This window comes from Sander vitreus, chromosome 15 (genome assembly GCF_031162955.1).
Source record: "Sander vitreus isolate 19-12246 chromosome 15, sanVit1, whole genome shotgun sequence".
Lineage (NCBI taxonomy): Eukaryota > Metazoa > Chordata > Actinopteri > Perciformes > Percidae > Sander > Sander vitreus.
This window is the reverse complement of record NC_135869.1, coordinates 12,958,506-12,979,201: the sequence shown is the minus strand read 5'-3', so window position 1 is coordinate 12,979,201 and position 20,696 is coordinate 12,958,506. Positions and strand designations below refer to the sequence as shown.

At 42.3% G+C, this 20,696-nt stretch overlaps 1 protein-coding gene across 3 annotated transcripts in view; it reads left to right on the top strand.

Annotated features, from left to right (window-relative positions):
- znf385c (zinc finger protein 385C) overlaps positions 1 to 20,696 on the top strand; it is a 125,688-nt gene that overhangs the window by 83,775 nt on the left and 21,217 nt on the right. For all 3 annotated transcript variants that reach the window (XM_078269975.1, XM_078269974.1, XM_078269977.1), the window contains one exon: positions 19,183 to 19,325. In XM_078269975.1, coding sequence (XP_078126101.1) covers positions 19,183 to 19,325 — 143 coding nt within the window. The remainder of the gene's footprint in view (positions 1 to 19,182; positions 19,326 to 20,696) is intronic.

The following is a 20,696-nucleotide window of genomic DNA, read 5'->3' as shown; positions in this document are numbered from 1 at the left end:
CAATGTGCCAGTCAGCCATTGTTTCCAGCAAACAGGAAGAGTGGGGTGTGTTATCACTCCATAACTCAATTTTTGTAGTCTTGCTTTTGTCACTATTTTTGATCTTGTTTTATCTTTTCCTGTAGAGATCAGTCCATGAAGTGAAGCGAGTTTAAAGGAGGATTCCATTCATGGCAGCTCACAATGTTGTATATCATCATCAAGCTCTGATCTTCAGTGCTTTCCAGGAGTCATTTTGTAATGAAGTGCTGGTACTCGAGTATGAGTCACACCTTCTACTCATAATGCAATGTGTCTTATGGCAGCACATACTCTGTTTTTTTAGGCTTTTGTGGAGAAATAACAATGTCTGACTGTTCTCTGACATATTTCTTTCTGTATGTTTGCATTTTGTTAAAGGGGAACTCCATAAATTTTACACACCTGCACATGAGAAAAAAAGTTGTATAAAGCCTTTTGTGGCTCCAGAGGGAGCTGCACAAAAGAATCGGATGCATTTCATGCAAGTTTAAAAAGGAAAAAACATCTGGGGGAGTGGAGTTAGAAAGAAGTTAGTGTTCCAGACCTCTGTAGTCCGCTCCTCATGCCAGGTTTTAGTTCCACCTTTATTAAACCAGGGGTAAAGACTCACTGAGATTAAAAATCTAATTTTCAAGATTGTCCTGGCCAAGACAGGCAGCAGCATAAATACCATGGTTTCAGACATGAAATAAAATATACACAAAGAATATAAGAAAGATTTATAATATATATTTTAAAAAATATATAATTCTACATTCAAAATATCTACAGCCAGATGTGCCTGCATCCAAGTCATTTATAATTTTGACAAGCATGGAATAAAAAAAGATGATATATCTGATTCTGCTGCATCAATTTTGTACACAACGTTACAGAAGTGCAATGCTATGTCGGTGGAGTTCTCTTTTAAATATGGAACGAAGACCTTGATGTGATTCCAAAACAGGAATTTACATCAACACAGACATTTTACTTTTATGGTTTTTTTACCTACTTTTCTCTTGTCTCTTTCCTGCTCTTTGGTAAACTCATTTGCACACACATTTGTTCATTTACACATTTTGTGTGTAAATGTGTTTCGAGTGTTTTAGGGTGGACTTTTGTGCGTGAATTGTATTCAGAAGGGCTTAGAGAGCAGGGTAAGTGGGTGGACTGCTGCAGTGACAATAATTAGACCTGTCTACATGACCTGCAGGCGCCTTTCAGACAGGTCAGAGTTCAGCAAAGAGGTCACAAGTTAATGAAGTCACTGAAACATTCCCTTTTTCCGTACCAGTTTTCCCTGAGCCCATAGATATTCATGAGATCCTTTTCTTTGTTTTCATACACAGCCTTGTATTCCCTCTGTAGTGGAGGCTATTAATATGTAAGTGTGTGATTTGTATTGTGACAGAAAGGACATGTCTTCTTTTTCACATACAGCGTTTATATTCACAGTTCGTATGTGACCCTTTTCCAGCCTCTGGGCCCCCCTATGGGGAAAATGCCCGTATGTGAGTGACAGTTCAAGTCATTTCACTGAAGTGACAGCATGGGTTTGATTGGGCCGCCTGGTGAAGTGAAGGCTTCTGGATGCTGAGAGCTGCAGGCATATGTGAGGCCCAGCGGGAGCTCTGACAACATGAGAAATGGTCCCGCGCTGCACTCGGCACCAAAGCCTTACCATTACCTTACCACTTAGCCTCTCATTCCCTGGGCCAAAGATGGAGACCTTGAAGGGAAGCAGCAGCCCATCATCATCGCCCCGCGGCTGTATGTGTGTGTATGTGTTTGTTTATTCATCAGTCTTTAGCAGGTAAGGCAGCTCTCAACTGAAGTGGGCTACTCCTCCTCCACTTCATTCTCCAACCTTGATTTAAATGAGCGAGAGAAGAGTTAAAGGCCATTAAATGCGACAGACTGAAGCATGAGAAGGAGCGCATAAAGAAAAAAGAGAGCAGACAAAGAGAGAGAGAGCTTTAAATTGAGACAGAAATAGAGTATTGAAACATAAAGGCAATACAGCTTAAAGGATATCTCCCTCTTATTCTCTCCTGTGGTTCTCAGTTCTCGCTCTGTTTCAAGTGTATTTGTAAGTCATTAGACCAGACTCTCTATATAACCACCCCAGCTCTCCAAGCAGGAGGACGATCAGCAGCTGAGAGAGTAACAAAGGCCATTGATTTTACAGTCAACTCCAGCCATCAGAACCTGGTGGCCTGACCACCAACCTGCAATACTCCAGGGTCCAATGCGCATAATAAGAATGCAGCTAGTGTTTAAATGGTGGTAAGTGTAAACATAAGACTCGCTGATCCAGCTCTAATGGCTGTCTTTGCTGTAGCTCTTTGTTAGCTGTCAGGATGCTGACCTCCGCCTGTACATGCCATCTCATGAGCATTTAACAGCCAACCGCTAGCCGGATTAATTACAGTTGCTGGAAATGAATGTCCGATCCACGAAACAGCTAAACGTAAAGAGCTGCTGTACCACCAGAAAACAGCAAAATTAAAAGTTGTTATTTCTCATATGTCTTAAATTGATTAACAGCTATTTAAAAAAACAAAATGGAATAACACCAAACAAGTTATTTATGTTTTCTGTAAAATGTTTGTTTACATTAGTTGTAAACATCAGTAAAAGAAAAAAGTCAGTTGAGAAACACAAATTCTCCTCGCTCTTAAATAATATATGTGAATAGACTTCTCATTTATGTGGTCAAAATTGTATGGGTTTTACGAAATGTTTAAATAATTGAAAAATCGCAATACATAAATTATAATTTTTTTGTAAACTAACATACACAAAAAGTAGATCTCAGCTCTGAATTGCTCTGCCTGAACAACAAATGAATAGTATATGAAATGCAGTCACCACAACATATGGTTTGCATTTCCTGTGTACACACACACACACACACACACACGAAACGCAATCTCCAATTTAAATAGTAAATATTTTCTGTACAAAAACAGACACACACACACACAGGGAGACGTACAAATTGGCAGAGCTCGTGCACAGAAGAACACACTTATGATACAGAAAAATCAAATTAAAAATCACAGACACAAATAGCAGGCATTTTTGTTCACACAGACATACATTTAAATGCAATCAGTGGTATAACGTTGTGTAATGCCACTGCAGTGAGTACACACAAACAGAATATGAATATACATAAATGAGTTGATAAGTGGGTGTTTTTGGGTGCACAAACAATTATATATGAAACACATCGACTATGTACAAACTTTGTACATAAATGCATCTCAAGTCACCTGCTGTTAAGTTCAGCTGTTTCACTTCTTTACGTTGATGTTTTGCACTACAAAGGTGTCTGAGTGTAATTGTGTGTTGGCTTACATCTCCTAAAGAAATTGGCATTCTCGCTTCTTTTCGTCAGTACTGAGCCGTTGTGGAGAGAGCCTGACTGGGAATGATCAGCTCTAATGATTTTATGAGAGTCTGCATGATTAATGTTGGCACAGCAGTGTGTTTATGAACAAACCTCTCTCTCTCCCTGCTCTTCATCCCCTCCCACGCCACCCTTACTGCTCCATCTCAGAGGGAATATCCAGTCTCAGTGTGTGCTGATTTTTGTGGCGCTAGCTGCTGTTTGCCACATTAGTGTGTGACAATGGGTCTCTTTGAAGTGGGTTATTCTAGCGCGGCTCACAGCCCAGCGCAGCAGAGAAGATGTGCCAGCTCGCTGTGCAGACAGGGCCAGCTACGAGCACAGGGATAGACGGAAGGTATAGACACTCATGTGCACGCCAGCACAGACAGAATACCGGGGTCAACACAATAGCTTTCACACCCACATCCTCTGAAAATACGCTTTATGTAAGCACTTCCATGGCAGACAAAAGCCAAGCACTTCTCCTCTGTAGGCACACATCTGCCTCAAAGCACAACACAGCACCAAATAAGAGCCTGCACCATATTCCCATCACTTCATCAACAATCTACCCATCCATCATCCACACGCCCATCCATCCATCCATCCATCCATCCATCCACCCATCCTCTGTTTTTTTCCCATCCTCCTCTGTTCCTTCTCTAGGCCCAGTCCAATCTGAAAGCTTAGTTGAGCTCCGTCTCTCTCGGCTTATCTCCAAAAGCTGCCTCTTTCATATGAGTAAATGCCTTCATTCCCAGCTCCTCTATGAAGAAGCTGATAAGGGATGTCTTTTATCCACAGCAGATAGCCCCCCCCACACCCCCCCCCCCCCCCCCCCCCCCCCCTCCCCAATGAGGGTGCTTGTGTATATTTAAATGCCTGCATAGCATCTGCAAAATGATATGTGAGGAAACATATTTGTAAGTCTAGTGTGAATATTTTTAATATATTTGTGCATGAGAATAGCTGATGATTCTATGGTGTGCTTCAAGCTATCTTCTCCTGCTGCTTATCATTCAAATGTGACATTTCTATGATTACACATAATCACACACGACTACTGCAACCTTGCAGGTGTCTCTAATAGGAAGTGATTAAGTGGGACAAGCTAATCATCGCAGTGCCTCATTCATGTGTGTGTACATGTATGTGTGTATGTGTTCAAGAAGAGGCTGTCTAACGAATTGATTGAGGCTGCAGAATGGATTTGTTGCCAGGCATGGAGAGATACGTTGTGTCTGTGTTTGTAAGCTGTTGCCAAATGCAGCTTCTGTCTTACACAACAAATATATTGATTGGCCATTGATGACGCAAATGTCACAGCGTCATTGAAGACATTCAGAATGAAACTCCAGGCAGAGGTCTGCTCTCCACTTTCTCAGTTTTTCTTCTAAATACCCATTTTCTGTCTCTTTGGCTTACTGTCTTTGTGCTTCTGTGTGTCTCTGATTACAGTCCCAGTGGACACATCCTGCTGTGTCTTGGACATTGTGTTATGGGAGCACAGAGTGGTTTAGCAGATGGTGGTAATGGTGTTACACTGCTTTTCTCAGATATGGGTGAAAATCTCTCTTCCTGTAGTAGTTTCGGGCCAAAGGACCTGCCCCTGCTCTTTTTTTAGCCTCAGTGGAAGACACATAGCATTTTCCAACATCGCCCGTTTAGAGCTCCTGCCCTACCCTCAAGCTTGAGGTCCCTCGAGTCAGTTCTCTCAAAGGACATTTGAATAAAATTTGTAAAGCTATTTGAGCCAGCGCAAAAAAAACAATACTCCTCACTGCTTCCTGCGGAGCCCCAACTTCATTGACTTGGTTTTGATTTTAGCGGAATAGCGAGCGCAGAGTCAATGAGAATGATGCATTAGCAGCTCTGCATCTATTAAAGCTGCTTGCTGTTGTCAAAGCCACATGCCACTTTGAAGGGATTTATCAAGCCGCTTAACAAAGAGAGGTGATTGAATTCATTTGCTTACTAATGAGGAGGGATTGCAAATTGTACACTTCCCCAGCTACACTTCCACCTGTTAAAACCATTTGCTCATTACTGCATTAAAATTCAACATTTGTTCTGTATTACAATCAAACCTTTTTGTCAGCCCATCAGCCACGTTGTGCCTTTTTGGTACTCAAACTCATTTCATATGTGCTGGTTTTTGTTGGCTTTTGTCATTAAATGTGGGAGCTACCTTCTGGTGCAAATTGAGTAGCGTAATATGTGCATTGTGCAAATGTATCTGTATCACCTAGTTTTTGGATGAACAATTTTACTGATTTATATTGTTTGAGTACCTCTTAGAAACAAATCCAGTTACCTTGAAACAAGGCAGAATTTTTAAAAACCACACTACTATGCCGTGGCACGTTGTTCCACAGAAAGTGTAAGGGCATTTGCAAAGAATTAGCTCATGGCAGGGTCATATTTTCTCTCATTTGTTGAGCTGTTTTTCTTTTTTCTTTTCCCTAATTCTATACAAAACACTCAAGTGTAATCAAATCCAATCAAATAACTATGTTGGCCGTTGTCATCTCTTTTCTCTCAGTCAATCAACAAAACTGAGTTTATTAGAGGTAATTGTTCCCTGTTTGATGTTCATGATGTCTTGATTAGTCCTATTCTCTGGAGTGTTGTTGTGGAGAGCGTGCTCTCCTGTTAGCCAGATTAACGAGAAATCCACTTTGTGTCAGCAGACAGACGCAGACAGACTGGAGTGGGTTAGCTGAGGCCCGCGCAGTCGGACGGGGTTACAGCATGTTAGCCAAAGGTCAACAAAGCTCTAGTTACACCAGAGTTATGTCATCAACTTTATAGAGAGGACTCCCTTGGATGCTGCCTAATAAATATGGGATTGATCCCCGTGATGTCATTTGTCAAAATTAAACAAATATAGCCAAATTAACAGGCTTGATCAAATGTACGTAACATCTAAATTGGCAGCAGTGATTTCATTAAAAACATTTTTCATGATATAAATAAACAAAGAAAGATGATAAAACAAACATAACAGTGATGATTCCATTCACTTTACTTGCTCGACAATACGGTACTGGAGCACTAACCTTTTTAAGCTGGTTCAACTTCAAAACATAAGTTTCCCTGCTGTTCTGAAATCATCTTAAAATAAAAACTGGAATGTTTAAGTTGGATTAACTTGAATGATTAAAACAGATATTCACATTAAGATAATGAGAAAAGATTAGTTTATTCAACTAAATTCCTGTATGATGTTTAAAAGTGCAGTGTTTCAAAAATAAACATCTACTTATCATTTACATCACTTATCTTCTAGTGACCCCTGACAAATGGAGAGTTTAGGTAATGTTGCTCAGTAAAACAGGAATGTTACAGTGCCACATTCAAATGATTTTCCAGACAATTGAAGTCCATGTGAGAGGAAGAGTTTCTTTCAGCAGCCAAAACTGTGATGCCCATGCTGGTAGGAGTGGAGGAACCCTTAGATTCATGCAGTTCCAACAGGAGCAGTCTAAGACTTACCACAGGCAGAATGGCAAACAGTCTGTTAAATCAAGATCTCACATGATGAGGACTTAATCTAGTCTGTGTGCACTTTACAGTACTGCCCACTTTGTGGGTGTTCGTCCATCCCAAATGACCTCAGAGCTTATTTTCAGTATTTTCATTAGATCGTCTCCACTGTGCTCTCCCACGATAAGTAGCAATGTTTTGATGCTTGTGGACACTTCAGCAACTTTCAATCGAGATTAATCTGTCTTTGAGGTCTGCCAAGGTCTCTGTGGATGCACAGCTGAGAGAAGGAGAGAGAGAAAGAGAAGTTATAGAGATGGGCCATTTGTTGCTGCTGTCTCGGAGATGTGGTTCCATTCCCACTTTGCAACCAGAGGGGACAGCTCACTATATCATTCAGCCATTTGTTATTTTGTCTGAAGCAGGAGTTTGCCAAAGGGGAGAAATGTCTGTCTCTTTCCCCAGTTGCCTGAAGGTGAAACCCATGCATCATTCTGCAGAGAGCATTTGTGCCTGTTTGCTTTTGCATGCGTGTGCGTGTGTGTGCGTGTGTGTGCGTGTGTGTGCGTGTGTGTGTGTGTGTGTGTGTGTGTGTGTGTGTGTTTGTTCATGCAGATGTCCACATCCATATGTGTGAATAAAATGAAGGCTTATTCCTAAGCTATCAGGTGTCAGAGACACCTATTGTTTGGGCTGAGTGAACCAGATTGAATTCCTGTGATTCAGTTTTGTATTTCTTTGGTGTTAAACTAAACTAACCAGACGGGTTGCCTGTATTTTTGGACAACATCCACTTATTTCCAGCTTCTACCCTCTTTATTTATCTATCTCGCCCTGTTCCTTTTGCTTTTGGCGGTGCTCCTCTTATTTTCTTATCTGCCATAGCTCTCTGCTATTGCATCTCATTTGTGCTCTCATACCGATATTAAAGTTTTCATATAGAGGTGAAACCAAGGTAATGTTCGACTTCCTGGTCCTTTCTGGGTGTTTATTTGCTTTGTGTGTCTACGAGCGGTGGGAGATCTGTTTGCAATTCCCAGTGCTCCCCAGTGAATCGCAGTGATCTGTGTTTCTGCTGTTTCTGCTGCAGTTATTAAAAGCCAGGGGAAAGGTTACAGTAAATGCCACTCAGCTGATGTGCAGCTCAAGCTTGCCAGACCTCACCAACCCCCCCTGCCACCCTGGGTTTTACTCTAACATTTTGGGGGAAAGTAATTTCACCTTACTTGATTTCTCCCCCCTGCTACACCCCCCAAAACTGGCAACTGCATCTCTACTCTCCCTTCAAAAAACCTTCCATGCAGTCATATCTAAAAGTCTGCTAAAGCTGTATTAGCTGCCACAGAATTACAATTAAAAGCATGAAAAGCAAAAGCAGCCCCAAACCTTACCGAGCACCTGAGTCTGACAAATTGGCAGTTTCCTCTGAATCCTCCCCCATACTCCTTCATGTCTCCGCTGTCCCTCTGAGGCTTCCTCCCCCGTCCTCCAGTTCCCTTGTCACCACTTCTCCCAGACACCCTGGGCACTCATCATAGAGGTCACGCACCTGTCGCCTGCTGTAAACACGAAATGAATAATTCAGGAGTCAGCGTTGGTTGAGTGCTACAGCTGATGGTCTCTCTGTGACGAGTGAAGATTTATCCCAAGGATTTGCATTATAATCCTCAGATGGAATCACACTAATGAGAAATGCTCTGTAGAGAGTGTTAAGACCCATTCGGAGCCAGACCGCATGTCCTTGACCTCTGTGGGTGATAAAGTTAGTTTGAAATGGCAGTCTGTAGTGGCACGAGGAACTTCTGCGACACACACTGCTTTGCATTTTTAGTAGTATCGTGCTGATACAGTAGGACCAAATGCACTCTAAACTGGACTAACTGTTAATGAAAGAGCATCTCTCTTGGCCTTTGGAATGTCCTCTTCTCTCCTCTCTTCTCTTGTTTCCCATCCTCTCTAAGGTAACAGTCCGCAGAGGGAGCTGACCTATAACAGAAAGCCAGTTATATTTTAAATAAATACCCAAGTAGCAGGTTGAGAGGCAACAAGATGCCAGTTGGGGCTGCAGGGTAGCTAGAGTGATTGCTTTTCACTCCTTATCGCCACACCAGCAGGTGTCTAAGACGTGCTATACTGCGGCACTCTGGGGGGGATTCACAATTATAATATCCTGGCCACTGGCTCAACCGTCACACCACACACACAACTCCCACTGCCACCCATCCATCCCTGTGCACTTCTTTTCTTACTCTCTTCACATTGAGTGAAATCCTGCTAGCCAATAGTAACTTTATGTTATGGCCTTGCTTCTCCAAACACCTGCACAGGCTCTGATAAGAACCCTTATCTGCTCAGCCCCATGTCTTTTTTTCTGTACCCAGGCAGAGCAGGAGGGCCCTACAACTGGAGTGGAGGGTATATAGCACCACCATGGGTGGTCACATTTTCTTTTTTAACTATGTTATTGTGTCTGGTGTGTCATGATGGAAAGGCTTTGGAAGCACGAGGAAATAGGCAGCTGCGGAGCGATGCGTGTAATCCTTTGCTGTAGTGAAGTTTTCCTATTTAAAGACACGCAGGCTGCCTGGCTCATGTGTAGCGCCTGCAGTACAATGCCTCGTGCATAGAATCATACCTTTATGCCGTTCTTCCATCTTTTTAATTACACATGAGGAATGAGAGGAGACATCTGCATGCCAGTACTTTGAGGAGGAGTGTAGGAAGAAGACAACAAAGGGCAGAGCAGCTTCTCACAAAGGCTTTCCAATTTGCAGCTTGCAGCTGTTTCTCTCCAGAGAGCTTGTCGAACAGCCCGTCCTCTCTCAGCCTTCAAGTGGCTCACAATCCAAACGCTAATTTCTTGATTCTTGATTGGAGGCCAAAGTTTGGCAAACGATGACACTTTTTCTCCTTTGTACGAAATGTGTTGACTGTTACCTGACTCTTCTTCTCCATTAACAAGTGTTTAGAAGTGGACGTGATGAGAAACCGATTATTTGGGGACCACAGTTTTTCACAGCTGTACTCATGCCCACATCACCTTCTGTTATTGAACATAGGTCTTTCTGCATCTGTCGTCATTGCACATTATATGCATTTATTGACACAAATGTTGGAAACTGTGTGCATGTGACTGTGTACAAATATTGAGCAGTTGGTGCATTGTGTTTGCTTGATTCCTGACATTTCCCCACCATTGTTTCACCTTTGTTTAGCCGCATATGCTGTACAGGATTGAAATCCAAATGAGCCTAATGAATCCACAAGGCATGGTACTGCGACCTGTAAATTAAGTCCCACAGATGTGCTTCTGTAGATTAATCTTCACACTCATGAGCAATTATTCTGGCAGTGCCGCTGAGGCATGAGGCTGATTTGAAACAATTACAGCCCAGGTTGGGCAAAATTAGCTCGTTTATTTCACAAGGCTGCTGCTGATTGAGTGCCAGGGCATTTTTAAAAGCAACCAAGGGGTAATTGGTTTTTAACATCGGCATTGTCCTTCAGCCAACCTTTTAACCTGAGCACGGGCACTTGAGTGTTAAATTATTTCAGCAAATTGTCTCTCAGGTTTGCTTTCAGTTAACACAGATTATTTATAAATCATATTTTGTAAGCATAAGTGGCTAGTTCAAATTATCTTTAAAATTGAATTATCTTTGAATTGCTACTGTTTTTTTTTCCTTGAGGTGTTATCTACATTAGAGAATGGGAGGTAATGTATGCATTACCACCGCGCCAACCTTCACAGCTGGAGGACTTTTATTGCCAGACACATTCCTGTGCCATAATTCTCATATAACTGCATTTCTGTTCCTCAAATAATATAAGAGCTGTCTCCCACTTCCCTGCTTTATGTTAAAAGGTAGAAAAAAAAATCATCCTTGGCCCTACAGCTAGGACCCAAAAAGAACAGGAAAGCTTTACCTTTTTTAATAGCCAGTACACATTTCCATTAAGAGTTTTAATTGGCCGAAGAGTTATGCCTGAAAGCGGAACTCGAAATAGCTGTGTTATAAGAAAAGTCTAAAACAAAGAACCTAAAAGTAGGGAATGAGTGAGGAAAGTGACATTTTGTGAAAAAACAATTCAGGTGGAATTGGAGTCGATGATCAGCATGCCATTTGATGGCAAAAACAAATCTGCACTAGAAGGCAATTTACTGGCTCGCTGCGAATACAACTTGCTTAGCAGGAGCTCCTTTGCATACCAATTAATGTAATAATACTCAAGTAATGTTCAGTACAATGCTCTCTGCCAGCAGTTTGCTAGTGTCGTTTATATAAATAAAGGGAATGTTCTCGTCTGTGATAACTAAAAATCTCAGAATACTTGCAGCTGTGTAAATGAATCATTAATTGTAAAGAGCTTCTCCCCTGTGTGTGTGTGTGTGTGTGTGTGTGTGTGTGTGTGTGTGTGTGTGTGTGTGTGTGTGTGTGTGTGTGTACACATGCATGCAAAAGCAAAGACCTCCTGGATCTCCTGTGCCTGCTGTCTCTTTGTTCATCCCTTGTGGGCCAGTGGGATGAAGGTGGCAGCTCTACAGCTCCCGCTCAACCCATTTGTGTGTGTGTGTGTGTGTGTGTGTGTGTGTGTGTGTGTTACACTATTCATCTAAATTTCCGGAGAGGATAGTTCCACTGTGTTCGGCACAGCTACAACTTTCATTTTCATTTTGCATTCGTCACAGCCTCGTAAACACCTTTATGTTTGCCTCTCGGTGTATGAGTGAGGGTTTTCATCTCTTGCTCCTCTCAACTTATCAGCGGAGGAGTTAAAATTAGAAAGCAACCTCTGTCTTGCTTATTTTCTCCCGTACACCACATCCCTCCCTCTAAAAGATCCAACCAGCCCGACTCGCCCACCATATCTAATCAGATTATAATGACTTGTCACAGTTGGCATGACGGCTGTGTGATGCTTGGTTGACCAGCCCGATATTTATTCATGTAAAAAACTATGTCACACTTAATGTCACTTCTACAAATGACTCAATTTGCTAAGGAAATGAACCTGAACTCATCTGAGTTCCTGTCAATCCTGCAAAATTCCAAGCCCTGGGTTTTTGCATATGTGTGGGCATGGCACAGCTTTGAATTAGTTTGTTTTTTCACATGTCACTGCAAGATGGTATGATGCTAGTTATGATCATGAAAATGGAGATGATGCCGTTGACTCTCTCAGACAGATGTTTAAACTGTCATAGTTTACCTTTGATCATCTCCCACCTTTTTAACAGTGTATTATAAAAGTTTGTTTTTACCTAGAGGGAAAAGTCCGACAGCTGTCATTATCTTTGTAAAGCAAAGGGAGGAGATTAAGAAAAGTGTGGGTGACTTATTAAAGCTGCTCACCCTAAGGCTCGAAAGCAAATAGAGATGTTTTTTTTCTTTCTTTGTTGTTTATCATCACATTGAAGTTCTGTGTACAGCTGCTGCTTCTGCAGAGCAATGGCTGGCCATTGGCACCATCTGCATAGATTAATGTGTTTGATATGTTCCTTCTCCTCCTTTTTCCTGTGTAGCATCAGGATTCAGCAGCATCTCTGTTGCCCGCCCGTAGTCGTCTGCCTTGCAGGGCTTCACAGTGGGGAAGCTGAGCAATTTGTTTCTGGATGGCTTTAGGCTTATCGTCTCAGCTTGACAGATGGGCCTTGCCTCTGCTCAGGTTGGGTTCGGTAGCGATGCGCTGTTCGCTGCTTGCCTGACAGAACTCATTAAAGACGCTCCCTGGGAGAAGAAGCATCTCCACACGGTCCTGTTACCACCGCCGGACTGCTGCGACTCACTACTGAGCCAAACGACGTAGACCCAAACATACTGCTGAAATATTTTCAGTAGTTTGAGGTTAAAATGTTAAATTATTTCTTATCTTTTTAAAAAAGCAACATTATAAAGTAACATTATAATAGAAAGACAAATTACAGTAATTTCAGGGTCATGTTGACCTCACCTCTGTCATTGTTCGGCACTTCTTAAAATTTAATTTTAACATTGTTGTTTGTCAATGCAAGTAACACAGGCAAAGGTTGATATCTTTCTCTGTTGAGGAAGCGTCACAGCTGAAGCCAGAGGCTGTATATTGATAACTGTATATTTAAACTTCAATGTCAGGTCATATTTATTGGCTGTAAATTAGCCTCTATATACCTTCTATATCCACACTGTAACAGAGCTACATGGTGGCTAAATTTTGCTTATAAATCTCCTGCATACTTATCTCACTTCATACGTCTTCTTATTTTGTGTTCTGTGATTAATGAAGCACTAAAATGATGATGTAAATGTACCCGAGCAAGCAGGAGAGCAGAAGCCTGACTTAGTACAGGTGAGGGTTTTTGGGTTGACAGAGAGATCAACAGAACAGATTCAGTGTCTGACTTTGTATAATTCCTCTAAAACTGCATGTGAAAGTAAAGTTATGAAGTCATCTTCCTTCCTGAGAGTGCTCTATTTTCAGTCAGGGGGCAAACCGTGCTTAGCCTTGCATATAATCAGGCCACATGGAGCAATCTGTCACCTCCTGCAATCCAGGGAAAAGCAAGAGAAAGAAGGGCAGAACTACATATGAGAGATTTTTTTAAAGAGCAGAATAGATTCGCAGAAAGGAAGTAACAGTCCTGAGATTAAATATAATCCTCCATAAGAAAAATCTTCATAACCATATTAGAGTTTGACTAGGCTATCTCTGCTGGAAATATCGCAGACAACACTTTTATCATGTAGCTTTTCGCATGCTTGCTCTTCTCCCCTCACATGGACAAGCTGACACTTAATTGTTCAGACATCAAACAGGGTAAAGTTGGAGCTCTGTTCTGCTCAAATATTCCTTGCACATATTTACTGAATAAACTGTATCTGCCTGCTGTGCACATCGGAATACAAACTGTCATGTGCAGCACACACAGTCATCAACTTACACACTCCAGTACACAATATACAGTCACAGTGCTGCCAGCACAGCATGTCAGGTGACCCAGAAAAAAGAGTGAAAATATTATTAAAAAAAAAAAACGTTAAAAGCTGTAAAGGAAGGTGAGGAAATGAGAGAGGTAAAGGACGGAGGATAAAATGAAAGGGATCTTTGTGGAAATTTTAAATTGCATGCTTTTGTGAATAGTTTATATTTCTCTTCTCAAAACAGGAAAGTGGCTTGCAGACTTAAAAGCCTAAAAAAATGTAAATTTGAATGCAGAAGCAGCTGGAATCATGCATTTATTTGGCCGCATTCCAGGTTTGCGTCTCATATTTAGAGTAACGCTGTATGCATCATGATGAGATCCTATCTGCAGCTGCAGAAAAGCATATAATTCTTGCCTGTTTGATGCAACTGTGCCACTCAAATTGACTTAATTGGGGGGCTAATTAAAGTTCTTTCATCATCTCTGTACTGTTTCATCTACTGTAATCCGTCCAGTAGCGTCCTATATTAAACTCAGGTTTGCAGATTATCATCATATTTAAGGAGGAGTGGAGAATAGAAGTGAGGGAGAAATGGCAGGGGATGGAGAGGAGTAAAAAGCGCCAGTCTTTAATTAAAACTGATTGTGGTTAATGTTCTCCGTCCATGCTATAATGGTTCCCACGTTGGTCCTCACATCACCTCCTGATCAAGCGGAAGCTAATTGGCTGTTAAGAGTCATTTTTCTCTCCCTCCCTCTTTGTCTCTCTTTCCCAGTGGAGTATATTTGGACATCCAGACGCAGTGCAATGTCATTTCATGCCCTCTTATGGCCGTGAGACTCTGACACACCATGAGGCCAATTTCCAGGTGCAGCACGTGTGAGACAGACATTTGCATAGCATGTCTTGGGTTATTTCATACCTCGGTCAAAGAAAAGCCTGTGTTTATTGGGTTATTATAACTAAAAGGCTCCAGTTCTTTATTTTGCGGAGAGATGTAGTTGTCAGCTCTTCTGCCCTGTCAGATCCAGTCCCATCAGAGGCAGGGCAGCCGCTGCTAGGAAGTTTGTGGGGTGGCTGGGGGATGGTGAAACACTGTGGCAACAGTGTGGCAGATGCACAATGAGCATCGTAGTGTTATGACTCTGAGTATGCGTGTCAGGACTCGAGTATATGCACATTTGATACTGGCATATGAGGACTGCGCTAAACATCATCAAAAAGAGAGGTTATTTTGTGTACTTGGCAACTGACAAAAGAATCATCCACATGGTGCAGAGTAATTATGCTCATATTGTGCTTGCACTTGGGTTTATCATTTGACCGGTCAGCAATTTCCCTGCTAAATACATTCATGTTTAGATGTGCAGATATTCATTATCACAGCTGGATAATCAGATCAGAGGCCTGATGGCAAAAGTCTAACTGACAGTCCAAATGTTACTCAGAAGGTAGTCACAGCTGAGCAGTAAAGATGTGGTGCATAATGCTCTATATACTGAAGAAAAAAGACAATTGCTCTTACCCCAGTGATCCCAGAGACAAAGCCAACTCTTCTCTGGTGTATTCTTTTAAAATGTTCTTACACAAAGGGTTTCATTATGCTTTCCTTTTTTGCTAGGCTCTATTGGAAATGGCATAATCAAAGTCAGCGTAGTCCGGTACGTTATTTTACCTCAACAAGCAGTATTTTGTTTATACGAAACTAGGTCACGAGAAATACAACTAAAATGAAGCATTTTTAAGTGATAGATTTTAAAATATTTTCAGAAAAGACATATTTTCCCGGTTCTAAAGTTTGAAGCAAAGACCAGAGCTCAAAGAATGAGAATTGAACAGCCGTCTCCCGTGTTAGTCTGACGTTTTGTTGACCCATCCATCCCCAACCCCGACCTCCTCTCCATGAGGACTTTATTGCTCTACAATGAGGCACCTTACTTCCTCCTTTCCTTTCGTTATAGCGACTATGGCAACTAGAGGGCTTTGTCACTTGAACGTAAATATATGTTGTATTGGGGCACTGGCTGAAACGACTGATGCTGTTGTTCTTTTTGGGAGGACAGTCTAAAAATGGCACTTGTTTTAAGCAAGTTCGTATGAAGCAAAATTGTGGAGCGTCTTTTGAGAGACAAAAAAGGGCAGAAGGAAATAGAAGGTGGAAATCCACTCACCCAACTCCAGCATCTATCCCACATAATTACACTGGGCCACAAATAGAAAGGCAGTTTTCTTTCCTCCCCGACCCTCTCCTTTTTTCCTTCCTGTGCCACTCAGCAGCAATTTATCAGAAATGGGAGCACTGAAGTGATGACAGGAGAATTACATTTAAAGGACTAAAAGGTTGAATGGCTAATTTTGCGAGAGCGGAAGTGGAATGAGGAGGGAAGGCTCAGTATGTTTGCTTGTGTACGTTGGAATCCATTTTTTTTTTTTTTTAGATGAGCAAGAAGAAAATAATTGAAAAATCAATGTTTGAATTCTAAGGCTCGGATGCACCACACAAACATACACGCATCCGAGTAGATGCGATGTGACGGCGGCTGTTGTGTAACCAAGCCCAGTGAGTCATGAGAGGGAGGAATGCGTTGTGATGGTAGGAGGAGGAGGCCTGCCTGGGGAAAGACTGGCAGAGACAGTCAGATCAGTTAGCAAAGTCATCTGGAAGAGAGAGAGAGAGAGAGAGAGAGAGAGAGAGAGAGAGGCTGGACATTTTGTTTCAGGCCTTGCCTCAACCAGTGGTCAGTCAGTGGTTGTCTGGACCCTAGACCACAAGCGAGGCGTAAATAAACCTGAGCTTTGACGCAAACGACTCTGGAGAGAAAGAACATACTGTATGTGCACATAACCACATACGAATGCAAACACATACATATGTGCAGACACATACAACATTAAATGAGTGGAAAAGGACGCAGTGTGATAGAAGGAGGTTATCAGGCGCTGCAGGCTGAAATAAACCATCCTTCCTCAGTTGCACACACACACCAACATACAAAAACACAAGAAATGTGCTTGAAAATTGTATGTTGTTTTGCTTTAAAGTGTACTCCTACTGGAATCCCACACAATATGTGCCAAGTACAAAATTATACCGTTTTGTGTATGTGTGCGCGTTTGTGTTATGTGACTGTGTTTATTGACATCCCCCTTGCCCTGGGAGCTATTTGTTTTCAGAGGTGCGTAGGCAGTTCTGTTTGTATATGTTTGTGTGTGTGCATGTGATACTGGTCTAGTACATGTAACCCAAGCATGCACACTCCTTCGATCGCTGTCGTACATGCCTGGATTTGGGCTGTGCCTCAATGGCAGTGTTATCATCCAAATAGGCAAACAGCCAGCCTCTGATTTAATAAGCTGCCTGGAGAGTCACAGAGAGAGGTGGGGAAGCACTATCAGCGATAACTGTCCACCCTGCAAGCCTCGTTTTTTTCCTCTGATAGCCCTGCCAAGAGAAGTCTCAGCTTCTCCTCGTTTTCTGTGTGAATGTGTATGTGTTTTGAGTGTGTGAGCGATCCCCCGCTGGCTGCTGCCCACGTGTCTGTAGGCTACATCCATACTTTGCTACATCTCTCTGGGTGTCAGACAGACAGCAGATGAGAGCCACACATGGCAAAAGCAGGCCTGAGCCCAGCACTGAGGAGCATATGCTCAGAGGTTTAGTCTTTTAGCCCCCCCACCCACCAACCACATACACCCCGCGTCATGGCTGCCAATCCTGCCAAGCCGCAGAAAGCCACGGGCCAGAACACTGACAGATTCCCCCATCTATCACTCTGTTCTGTACTTCACACAGGCCATACAGAAGTATCATCATCATACCACAACCTTGAAACCAATGCTAAGATGAAAAAAAACACTACCAATATGCCACAACAAACAGGAGAAAAAATTGTTTGTTATTTTATTGACTGGAATGGCTTTGTTGCCATGTTTGAGCAGTCTAGGTGAACGATAAGTGGAATAGCACTACATTTCATCCAGTCCTTTTAGGAATTCTGTTCAGAGCCAATGGTGAGACAGTTGTGCGCTTTTTGTAAGGAGACTGTGCTGGAGACCGCAGAACTATAATTAAGTTGGCTTTTTTTAAGCCATGATCTTTTTAACACCTTAACAAAGTGTATTAGTTAATGAAAACATTGTCATTGGGTTCAAAATTGGATTGTGTTTGTGAACCAGTTTAGATTCAGTGAAGATTTCCCCTCAGGATTTGGTAATTTGCCATGTTTTTAGTGACATTAGTGTTGAATTTTCACTGACCTTAGCTTAGCAAAATGCAGTTCTTTAATTCTTTCAGTCCTTTGTCTTCATTTGATTTTCATACGCATCACAACTGGTTTGAATTAGTGTTTATTAAACACTAATTCTCAGTGTTGAGTGTGATAAAGTCATTTTATTTTAACAACATGATAGCTTGGTAACCTAAACAGAGTAGTACCATACACAATGCACTCCCAGCTATGAATATATTACCAGTTTGTCACTGTGACACCAGTGTTTCTTTCCCTTTTTGTATCCTACCATCTGTTTCTGAAATCTTGGCTATCTCCCTTCCCTACCTTCAGAAGAAGTTATTTTTTTTGGCCAATCTCCTCTATTTCTAAGCCGCTGGTATTGTTGTAAGGTCAGTGATTGCTTTTTTTGTCTCTGGTGTGCGGCATCACACAAGAGTATAACCGTGTGTGTGTGTGTGTGTGTGTGTGTGTGTGTGTGTGTGTGTGTGCGTGTGTGCGCGCGCGTGCGTGCGTGCTGCAGGAGGGCTCAAATGATAGGCATACTTTGGTGTGGCCACGGTGACCTGCAGCTGACACCGATGATTGATCCTAGTGCTGGGATAAGTGCCTGTGCACCGGTGAGCACACTGGTCCACTGAAACGCAGCCAAGTGGGAAATTAGAAATCTCTTCATCCCTGGTCCATTTGAAATTCAATATCTCCCATCTTTCCGTCGCACAGGCACCTTTCCTCAGCCAATAAATCTGTAATTAAATGATGTGTTTTTGTGCGTGTGTGTATGTACATGAGGACAGGTGGCTTGTCCTTGGGGGATCAGTCTGGGCAATTGGGGTGATGGGAGTATTAAGTCTCCAGCAAAACTGCCCGTACACCTCCTATTGTCTGCATAAAAACAGAAACATGCACTGTATTGTCCCAGATACAAGCACATGCACACTACTACACACATTAAAGCTGTGCAATGTGTGTCGGATGTCAGCTGGAGGTGTAATGGTGCCTCTGGTATCAAATAAATCAAAGTCAGGCCTCCTGTGAGCACAGCACATGACCTTTTGGAAGCCATCGGTGCCGTTCCACAATCACACTGGAACAGAAATGTCCCTCATGTTAACGTTTTCCTTTGTTTCTTAACTTCTAACATCTATCTCTTTGTGTTGTCCAGGTACGTCGGCCCAGGGCAGCCCCCTCCTGGCTTCCCTTCCCGTCCCAGGACGGCCTCTGCAGCCTCCGCTCGACCTCAAAAATCTACTGCCCTTCAGACTCAATGGATCCTCCCCCCTTAGCCTCTTCCCTAACTTTAACACGGTGAGTGCAATGGCTCGTTCCACCTGATGTCATAGAAAATAGCAATAAGATAACATACATCTAGGAATTTCATCCATTAAGGTCTCTAGCACAGGCCAAGATAACCTGTAAATGATACAGTGCCTAATTGGATCCATCAGAAATATCATGTGAATAGATGACTCATTTCACCACCGAAAAATTGATTAAAAAACATGTATTCTGGGGCAAGAACAACCTTTTTCTATGGGTTGGGGTTCCACATGCTTCATAAATTTAGTGTCAATCTTCAAGGTATAAAGACAGACAGACAGGCCTATAGAATTGTGTCCTCAATGATAGCCACCATGTTATTCACCATCTCACTATCTCTTCTGCCAGACCTTAGCTTCCAGTACTCATCCCATAAACTCTACTGCTGTCTCTGTGCAGAGACCTTACCTCAGGTTCGGGGTGCTAATCGTTATTCAAGTAGTGTTTCACCTCTCAGCATTCCAGTTGTCACCTCAGTATCAGCATCTCTACAGATGAGACTCATATTATTTAGTTTCGAACATCAGCAGAAAACTGTTCGGTTTTCAAGCCCCTTGGCTCTGATGCTTACATTGCCTCAGTGCCTGGAATTAAAAGCCTGTATCTTTAATTCTTCACTTACCAGAGCTATATCCATTGTCATTTTGTGTGTGTGTATGTGTGTAGGCACTTCGGATTTCTTTGATCCCAGTGTAACGCTGTGTGTGTCTGTGCATGAAGGTGTGAGTGTGTGTTCACTTCCCTCATCGCACATTGTGAAACCATCTCCAGTTCTGTGGTCTGTAAATGAAACATAAGCCAGAGCTTTCACTTTCAGCATACACTTTACACCTTTTCAAACCAAGCGAGAAAGGGGGGGGCAGAGAGGTAGGGCCACACAGATATCTGGCTGGCTGGTTCGTACAGTGGAGGATATGTGTGAGGGGGTGTATAAACGTATGCTGTATGATGTGTATGTAGGGGGTCTCCAACCTGCTATTTGAAAAGTGAAGTTTATTCATTTGTTCTGCCGCCCACTGCTTTGGGTGGCCTATACTGGCCTTTGGAGGATTGAGCATGCCCAGCAGCAAAAGCAGCATGGAAAACAGTTATTCCTCTAACCACCTCATGTATTTATATTAGTGGTGGATGCAGTAGGGAAGGTCTCTGGTCAGTGTTTTGTCTGTGTTGTGCTTATGTTTCAATGGGAAACTTGCTCTTTCTATTTTCAACCCAATGTCTGTGACTCATAGCTCTGTTCAAGCCTTTATGTTGTCTGATAAAAATGTGTGGGGCAAACCACAGCAAATATATCACAGAATTTAAAGCACTGTTTTACTTGTGCACATCATGCTTCTTTTATTAGAAAAAAATTAAGTT